The sequence below is a fragment of the Rhipicephalus microplus genome, chromosome 2 (genome assembly GCF_043290135.1).
Source record: "Rhipicephalus microplus isolate Deutch F79 chromosome 2, USDA_Rmic, whole genome shotgun sequence".
NCBI classification, from domain to species: domain Eukaryota; kingdom Metazoa; phylum Arthropoda; class Arachnida; order Ixodida; family Ixodidae; genus Rhipicephalus; species Rhipicephalus microplus.
Window position 1 is genome coordinate 214108603 of NC_134701.1, and position 9708 is coordinate 214118310.

At 44.8% G+C, this 9708-nt stretch overlaps 1 protein-coding gene across 1 annotated transcript; it reads left to right on the forward strand.

Moving 5' to 3' along the window:
* The first annotated feature begins 1805 nt into the window (after nucleotides 1–1805).
* Nucleotides 1806–3956, forward strand: LOC119179173 (uncharacterized). The gene is made up of 4 exons (XM_075885798.1): nucleotides 1806–1997; nucleotides 2820–2962; nucleotides 3117–3245; nucleotides 3720–3956. The coding sequence occupies exons 1-4, from the start codon at nucleotides 1811–1813 to the stop codon at nucleotides 3933–3935; spliced, it is 675 nt and encodes a 224-aa protein (XP_075741913.1). The 5' UTR covers nucleotides 1806–1810; the 3' UTR covers nucleotides 3936–3956.
* Nucleotides 3957–9708: the final 5752 nt, after the last annotated feature.

Sequence of the window (9708 nt, forward strand, 5' to 3'; positions counted from 1 at the left end):
AATGTACACGCTGTGAGGAGCTAAGGAAGTGATTGAAGTCGTTCTGATTGAATGTGGCAATATCCAACCAGGTATACATGTGGGTAACAACCCATATACATAGGCCCTTGGGTTTTATGGACAACCATGGAAACTTGAACATGTATGCGACAGAAGCAAGTGAGAGATGGTTAGAGTATTGGTGGTAGAAAAGTAGACATGAAAGACAGAAATGGTGGGGGAAATGAGGTTATTAGGCCTGAAGTGAAATGGAGCTCAAATTTATACATTTATTTCTTATAATAACATCGATTTATCAAAGTAGATAAGGCATTAAGCCCATGATAAAGGGAAGTTTTCAGTTTTTTTTCGAGACTCCTGGCCCACATATGACCAGCCTGTTATCAAGGGGACGCTCATAGCGTTAATCTATTCATCCATTCATCGGCGTTGCTCTCAACATCCATGGAGACCAAAACAAATTGGCAGAGTATCCACGGAGTGAATGATGGAGAGTGGGGCGAAGCATTCGTCCGTCCATTCATTCTTGCTTCCGTCCGTCCATGCATCCGTTACAGCGTATGTATAGAATGGAAAACTCTTTGGAGCAATGGGAGGCACTCCTCGCTAGCTCGGACCCGGAGGTGCAACTAGCACTCCTGGACCACGTCCGGCAGGCGGCGCAAGCCAGTGGAGCCTTGGACATGGGGCCCCACCCATCTAGCTCCTAAACCCCTTCTTTTTCAACCCAATAAAGTTATTTCTCTCTCTCTCTCTCCGTCTGTGTGACCATCCATGCGTCCATCCGCCCATCCGTGCGTGCGTCTGTTCGTGCTTCCATCCCCGCGTTCGTCCATGCATCCGCCCCTGCCTCCGTTCATGCGTCCATCAATGCATCTGTCTGTGTGTCCGTTCGTCCATCTATTCAACACTCCAAGTCCCACCATTTCGCATCTTTTTATCATATATTCCCCATAAAGAAGCACCGCCATCCAGCGGACATTCCAAGGACTAAACGAGAGGTGGCACACGCACACTTTCTTACGGCTTGCGCTTTGGGTCTACTTCCCACCTTTCACCATCTCGAGTTCATTCATGGTATATACTAGTTCATTGTATTCATGGCACTGCGGCACAACGCTCGTTAAACCTTTCTAAAACTAAGGAGGTTACACCCAGCGAGTATAACGTAGCAACCCTTTCTTGTCAGATAGTGCTCAATGTGCATGTCAATGGCTGCTAATGGGGATCGCAGCGTGCGCCTTGCCTAAAAGCCGAATGCTCCTGTTTCGTTCCCCATGAGCAGCCATTGGCATGTACATTGAGCATTATTTTATATTGTTCAACAACGCACAGAAGAAATCTCTCACCGGCACCACCTTGGAGGTCAAAATGTTATACTTGTTACACACTACAACGGCTACGAGGGACGAACGGGTGCCGCTATTAGGGGCTTCGCCCCTAAAAATATTTCTACTATATGGCCAACATAGCCATGCGACAGCCGCCGGCTTCGCCTGACTTTGCCTTTACGTTAACTCCCCGTCGCCCACTGGCAACTCATCTCTTAGCTTCCCTTTGCCCAGCGGATAACCACGGCTGGCCAAAGGGAAGACACGGGTGGGACTGTTCTCACAACAAATCCGTGCAGGGCGGGGCCTCGCCGCGATGACGTAGCCACCATTTTCTTTTTTTTTTCTCTCTGTCTCTCTGTCTCTCTCCGTTTGACGGCGCGGTACGCGGTCGACGCGGTCGCTGTGGTGGCGTGCACTCCACGTGAGCGAGAAGCGTGCACTGTCTTGTTAAGTGGCCGGAAAACCGGAACGCAACGATGAGCGAGCCTCCTGACCGACAGAAGGTGATCGAAAAGTGCCTCCAAGGATTACGTCATGACGACGGCTACTCTCATGGCTACCTGAAGTCAGACGAAGAGCTAAAGCTTTTTGAGAGGTCCCTGGCTGCCGTCAACGAGAGGTATGCTGTGCGGACATCAAGAGACCTGAGCAAGTCGTCTAAATGTGAGGATGTCTCGATTGCTTCTTAATGAATTGATCTGCGCGTAGATCTAGCATTGAAACACGCAGTAGTAATTTAAACCAGCTAGGGACACGGCAGGACAGGCTTCTTTTCAGTTGCGGTTATTGGTTTTCGCCTTTTTGAAGTTAGGGTTAGGTATCATTGTTTTCGTTACCGGTTCACAGTTCCCCTGGAACCGATTCATTTCGGTGTGAGTGAAGTATTGTTCGGATTACCGGGCATGACCCGATCTTCAGAGATTCTATAAACGTTATTGGAGCTGTAATTGGCGCCTTGTCTGTGTCTGCATGTTTCTTTGGTCCCCGTTGCTTAGCGCCCCAAATAATTGAGTTGTAACTGAACTGTATTTTTTCGGTTTTAGTCATGATTAGCACCGCGCTAGCAAGCTAATAGTGACATGGCCGTGCGTGCCATCCGTGGTCCTCCAGGAAGTGTGAATTAGACTTCTAGAGCAAGGCGGGCCTGATGTTAAACGCTGTATATGAGAAGCTGAAGGGTCAGGGTCGAGATTTTTTGCCCAATTATATTAAAATCACAAGGCCCAACCAAACTGTAACGTGTTGGGGCTGCTTGTAAGTTGTAACTTAAAAACCACATAAAGAGTCTGGGTAATTATTAATAATAATAATGATAATTATATTTATTATTCTGGTTGACGAAAGCCAGAATTTCTTGCCAGAGGCAGCGCATCTTAAAGTTTTTTTGCTGCCATTACACAAAAACTAAAACAAGATTTGATATTGCCCTCTGCCATGCATAAAACTAGGTGCCTTCATTAAATCATCTTTATTGTTTATTTTCAGCCAATGTCGTCTTCTCCATGATCCACTGCGGATCTCGAATCTCTCTGGACAATGTGCCGTTCCGAGTTGTCAAGGAAACCGTCAAAGTGTGCATATTTGGAACGGAGTACTACAAGAAAACTCAGGAGAAAAAAAAAGAACAGGTATGTTACATGGTGATGCACTTCCAAAAGTTTCAATCTCATGCACATATCCAGCAGTCTTCCCGTTCAAAGATTGTGTGTAGGCAGTGTAAAGATTTACTTTAAGTTACTACAAGTTTACACGAGAAATAAATATTGTTAACTTCATTTACAGAGTTCAAGTACCACTGACTGGCAGAAGGAGGTGTACGGGAAGAAGTGGGTGAACCTCCAAGGCACAAAGAAGAAGGGGTACGCAGCAACAATGAATTTGAAGAGGATTGAGTTGTACCCAGATTTCCAGGTATGTAATGTGCAATGACAAGTAAAAAATAATTCCAGATTAATTTCTGGGGACCTTTATCATGTCATTTATGATTGTGCATTCCGACACAACACAGTTGGTTGAAGATCATTATGGTTTCCAGCAGCGCAACAAGATGAGGGCAAAGTCAAGATGAGACAGAAGACAGCGCTCTATATTTCCACCATTGCCAGTATATATACACGTGAGAAATAGCAAGATAAACAGAGTGTGAAAGATAAAATGAGCACAACGCATACAGTCTCGGCATCTAAGCCAGGACTGTATGTGTTTTGTGCTTTGCGCTCTTATTTTGCTATTTCCCACATGTATACATACTGGCAATAGTGGAAATATACTTCCAGCTAATAGTTCAGCGCTGTCTTATGTCTCATCTTGACTTCGCCCTCATCTTGTCGCACTGTTTGAAACCATAAAATATGATCTGTGTACTTAACAGTGCCTGCTTTCTAGGTGGATGTGCCCCAGCCATGCGGCCAGACAAGAGAGGGTCGTCTGAAAGCCGACAAGGCCAAGGAGCTGCAGGAGGCACTTGACGCAGAGCAGCAGACTGTGGCCAAAGAGACGCGGGTATATGTTAGGATTGCCGACTGCAGTTCCCATCAAAACCATTGTTTTGAGGACATAGAAGCTTTCAGCCAAAACATAGACAAGAGCGTTGCTGATTGAATTCAGATGTTGGCAAGAGAAGGCATTACTTCTGTATCAGATGTGAAAAAGTGCCTTCACTATTATGTGCACGACGTAATTTTTGCGAACAAGAAGAAGCCTGATAGCAGCTGCAGGGCCTTTTTCCCAACACATCGTGACATCAGCAACCAGATCCAAGCTGTGCTTAAGAAAGACCGCTTCAGCACAGTTGATCAAGAGAGTGCTAGAATCCTAATTGAAAAGATCAGGGGTGAGCAACCCGAATCCTCCGTTGTCTATCGGCCGTATGCAGCACGCAGCTTCGTGGGTAGCAGCGACTCGGACAACGTGGAAGAGGGCATTGCCAGCGAGTGTGAAGACACGTTGCTGTTTTGCTTCCAAACAAAATTCATGAGGAGCATGCTTAAAAAGTACGGAGGCTCAGTAGTTTGCCTGGACGCAACGCACAAGACGAGTGACTATGCCCTACCACTTTTCTTGCTTGTCGTGAAAACACCGTCGGGATACACACCAGCTGGTGTGTTTGTCATACAGTTCGAGACGGCCCACTGTATCGCTGAGGCTTTAGACGTTTTCAAGCAGTGGTGTGACAACTGGTTCCCACAATACTGGATGGTGGATTATAGCAAGGCAGAAATAAGTGCCATCAAGCAAGTGTTTCCAGAGAGTCAAATCTCTATCTGTGACTTTCATAGACTACAGGCATGGCAGAGGTGGCTGCGCAGAAAGGAAAACAACATATCCGATCCAGATGAGGCCCTGAGACTCATGAAACACGTAGCCAGTGCTTCAAATCAGCATGACTTTGACAAGGCGGTTGAAGTCCTTGTTGACTCTGAGTATTGGAAAAACGAAAGATTCCGCAGTTACATTGAAGAAGTGTGGCTGTCAGTAAAGGAGCTGTGGGTCATGTCTTACAGGCTGGAGTTTGACGTTGTGTTGACCACAAATAACGGCATTGAGGCCCAAAACCACGTGTTGAAGGCACAGTAAGTGAAAAGTTCCAGCGGGAAACGGTCGTTAACATCCCTGATCATGACTGTCGTTCATGGCTACCTTCCCGACAAAGAAGCGAAATTCCATGAGGCAGCAAGGAGGCAGTCATCAGCGTACAGACAGTACAGTGAAAATGTTCCTGAATACCTGCACAACCAGCCTCATGGTTTCGTTAAGCATATGCTGAGACGGCTCGTTAACGCAGAGCAATACACCCCCACCGACATGGAAGAGGTCCCCGTTGAAGGTGTGTTTACGGTTTATTCTGAAAGAAGTGATGATGATCTGTACACTGTCGACTTCACCAAGCCATCGTGTACCTGCCCTGATTTCAGGAAGCACAAGTACCCATGCAAGCACTTTTGTGTTGTTTTTAAGTACGGCGACAGATGGGGCTTTTCCTCTCTTCCGCAGAGTTACCTCAATCGACCGCAAATTGCTCTTGGAAGCTGTCCAGAATCCGAAACAAGTTCCGAGATTCCCCTTGTCAATCAGCCCAGCCCTTCTGAAGTGTCTTCACAGGACCTTGGTACAGCAGCATCAGAGTCAGACATTCCCTTTGTCAATGAGACTAGCTTTTGTGAAGTGCCTTTACAGCCCGGGGTTGCTATGCTTCCTGGGACAGCAGCCCCCTAAGTGTCGAAGCTACACAAAAGTATAACCGAGAAATTGGAAAAGTGCAGTTCCCTCCTTTACTGCTGCCATGACGTTCAAACACTGGTGGAGGCTAGGGGCTTATTGCAAGCCACCTTCCGTAAGCTGGCTGAATCTGTGCCACAGAGTTCTGGCCTTCACATTCGCGGCTCACCGACAAAAGGATGCTCGTCTCTGAAGCCTCTTCCGAAAAGAAGACGCCTATAGTGTGCTGTCTCTCTGCCATTGACTGGAGCTTTGACTGCTAGGAAAGGATCGGGGCAAACGGTAGAGATGGATCAGTCGGTGATTTTTTTTCATTCTTTTTAAAAAATGCAATTGTTGCAAAACTCAATTTATTTTACCATTCATAACATTGGCTTAAACACAGTGTTCGGACATTTTTGTGAATAATTTTTAGAATGTTTAGAGCTTTTAAGATTAATATGGTATGTTTTATACTAGACTTCATTATAGTCATGCAATTGTGACATTGGCAACGACTGTGTATGTGTATAAATGCAGCCATAATTTTTTGTGTTGGTGATACTCTCAATTCAGAGAGTGTGTGAAAGTATGTTTTTAGGCTTTTGCTTTCAATCTATGTGTATAAAACTGTTTGTAAAGTTGCATTCTTTCTGTACTTGCTACGGGCGTGCTTGCTTTTATACTTTCCTTTTGACATTTTAATATAGTACCTGTTGTATGTGAAAGCATGGTAGTACATTTTTTCGGGTGGTCATTTCAAGATGTATTCATAGCGTGCTTGTAATATCCATAGACTGTAAATAAACCAAATGTGAGAGAATGCGTAATGTGCACAAAAAGTTTACTGTGAAAATGTGAAGTATGGTTACCTACACAGCAGAGCGATTTCATCAAGACTGCTGCAACAGCTGTGACCGGTTGATGTAGAGGCTGGGCAAACAAACTGGCCTTTTTTTTAGGGCAACTATGGGAACTACCCCCTCAGTGAAACGCTTTAGGTATACATTTTGATACTGCAAAGGAAAGTTTGACATCCACCTAAATGTGGATGTCAAACTTTCCTTTGCAGAATCTTACTCCACCTTGGGGGTTTCCCCTAAATCTGGTCCATATTGATACTACTGACTTGGGCGACCTGCTTAATTATTCAATCTGAAAACTTTTTAAATGGCACCATATGGGAATGGGGATATAAAAAGGGGTTGCATAAGGAACACGAATGCACAAGAAAATATTACCGGAAGGTGATCGTCTCAACTTAGCATCTATCAGCTAGTATTTTTGAACTAAAGTCTTTAACATGTACATTTAGTATCGTGGAACTAGAAATAGTCAACGTAGAGCTGCCTAGTTTTTGCCCGTCATGTATCCAAAACATGCAACCCAATGTATGGTGCATACTACATAGCCTTTTCATGCAAAGGAGAGAAGCCTCATGAACCCTCTTCTTTGTGCCTTGGAGGTTTGTTCACTTTTTCCGTACACTCCTTCGGCCAATCAGCGGTACTTGCATGCTGTAAATGAAATAAAGAATATTTATTTCTGGTGTTTTCGCATGTTAACAGACACACAGGTCGGCTTTGATAAGTGCAAAAAAAACAAAACAAGCCCATGTTTTTATAGTTCACACCAGGGATGTAGCCATGATTTTCTTTCGCTCGCAACTACTGATGGGGGGAAGGCATGGCAAAACGTCAAAGGTGGGAGAGGAGGTAGAAGAGGTCCCAGCAAAACTGAACATTTCGGTGTGCAGCAACCCCCGGCTATGTGTCTCGTTCACAGTCATAATGCTCTTGGGCTTTTCCTAAATGTATTCATTGGCTAGAAATACCCCAAGGGCCCCAAAAGGGGCATATGTATAAGGGAAAATACGTTTAATACATCTGCCGCAAAGTATGCACCTTACACTGCCTGCACACAATCTTTGAACTGGAAGGCTACTGCATATCTGAATGAGATTGAAACGTTTGCAAGTGCATCACGATGTAACATATTTGGTCTTCTTTTTCTCCTGTGTCTTCTGCTAGTATTCCATTCCAGATATGCATACTTTGACGGTTCCCTTGACAACTGGAAACGGCACATTGTCCAGAGGGATTCGAGATCTGCAGTGGATCACGGAGAAGACGACATTGGCTGAAAATAAACAATAAAGAGGATTTAATCAAGGCACCTAGTTTTATGCATGGCAGAGGGCAATATCAAATCTCGTTTTAGTTTTTGTGTAATGGCAGCAAAAAAAATTTAAGATGCGCTGCATCTGGCAAGAAATTCTGGCTGGTTTTCGTCAACCAAAATAATAAATATATTTATCATTATTATTAATAATTACCCAGACTTTTTTCGTATGGCGTTTAAGTTACAGCTTACAAGCAGCACCAACACGTTACAGTTTGGTTGGGCCTTGGGTTTTTAATACAACCCTACAAAATAGCTCGAAGCTGACGCTTCAGCTTCTCATATGAGTTCAACATCGGGCCTGCCTCGCTCTAACGTGTAATTCACTCTTTTAGCAGGACCAGGGATGGCACATACGGATGTGTCACGAATAACCCAACCACAATTCGTGTCTCGTGTTGCGCACGATTGCTTTTTCGGTGTTGAAAATAACATAAATGTTAATTCTGAAATGCACAAATGGAAACAAAATAAACACCCAAGCGCAGCTCTGCCTTGAATTCAAGGCAATTATCTAAAGAGCACAGGAGCAGAATAGATAAGGTATGTGACCCTATGGCAGACCTTTAATTTTTTTAAAGTCATGATTATCTTGCATGCGCTGTTATAATCATGACTGGAGCCAGAAACTAAAACAGTTCACTTCCAATAACGTTTCTTAAAATTTCTGAAGATCGGGTCATGTCCCGGACCCGGTACTCCACTCAAACCGAAATGAATCGGTGCCAGGGAAACTGAACCGGCAACCAGAACAATAATAACCCGACCTTCAAAAAGACGAAAACCAATCAATTGTCTAGTGTTGCACTAACCACAACTGCAAACAAGCCTGTCCTGCCGTGTTGAGTCCCTTCATCTACGTGTTTCAATGCTAAATCTACGCGCAGAGCAAAACATTAAGAAGCAATCGAGACATTCTTACATTTAGGTCTCTTGATGTGTGCACAGCATATCTCCCATTGACAACAGCCAAGGACCTCTCAACAGCTTAATATTCAACAGCTTAATATGACAAGACAGCGCACGCCGCCACAGAACAGGGAGACGCCGCGCATAGCATACAGCCACAGAACAGCACACAGCGAACCAAGTCTAGGTGATGTTGAGCGAACGCGCTGCCAAACAGAGAGGGAGGGAGAGAGAGAAAAAAAAGGAAATGGTGGCTACGTCATCGCGGCGAGGCCCCGCCCTGCACGGATTTGTTGTGAGAACAGTCGCACCCGGAAGACACGACATGATTAGCGTTTCCCTCTGGTCGGGCAGTGGTGTTCAATACCTCCAACATGCCGCGAGTAGGCGACATGAGCACGTGTTCGGCTTCCAATCGGTCAAGCTCTTCTGGCTGTCGAACTGCTTTTTCTGGCACCGCTCTCACCGTTAACTACTACAGCTATCATAAGCATCTATCACCAGAAGTGTTTGTTTAATCATTAATCATGGACGTTAACCATCGGGATGGAGATGTTCCAGAAGCGTCAGCAAGAAAAATCCAAATTAATCGAGGATTGGTGCTGTGAAGCACCGAGAGACATTGCGTAGGCTCTCGTGTAGGAATGGACAGTAAACATCGAACTTCTTCTCTAAAAACACGTTTTACTTACGTGTTTTAGCGATTGCTATGGCGGAGAGATCTACCATGTTTTTGCGCAAGGTCCACAACAAGAACACAATTTTCGCTCGTAGTGGAGTTATATGTAACATAGAAGTGTAATTTTACTGTCTGTTCGTGCAGATATACAGGAACAACTGTAGCAAAGTGCGGCTTACTCATTTGGGATGAGAAATTACTCCATACGTCCACGTTTGCGTTTAAGGGGCGAAGCTTCTTATAACGGCACCCGTTCGTTCCTCGTAGCCGTTGTAGTATGTGACAAGTATACCATTTTGACCGCCAAGGTGGTGCCGGTGAGAGATTTGTTCTGTGCGTTGTTGAACAATAAAAAATAATGCTCAATGTACATGGCAATGGCTGCTAATAGGGAATGAGATACAGGAG

What these genes read in the sequence shown, in the direction of transcription:
- LOC119179173 (XM_075885798.1), top strand. Translation starts at nt 1,811, where the DNA reads ATGAGCGAGCCTCCTGACCGACAGAAGGTGATCGAAAAGTGCCTCCAA. An exon ending in AGGAGAAAAAAAAAGAACAG is followed by an intron (nt 2,963 to 3,116) that starts GTATGTTACATG and finishes CTTCATTTACAG; the next exon opens with AGTTCAAGTACCACTGACTG. An exon ending in AGTTGTACCCAGATTTCCAG is followed by an intron (nt 3,246 to 3,719) that starts GTATGTAATGTG and finishes CCTGCTTTCTAG; the next exon opens with GTGGATGTGCCCCAGCCATG.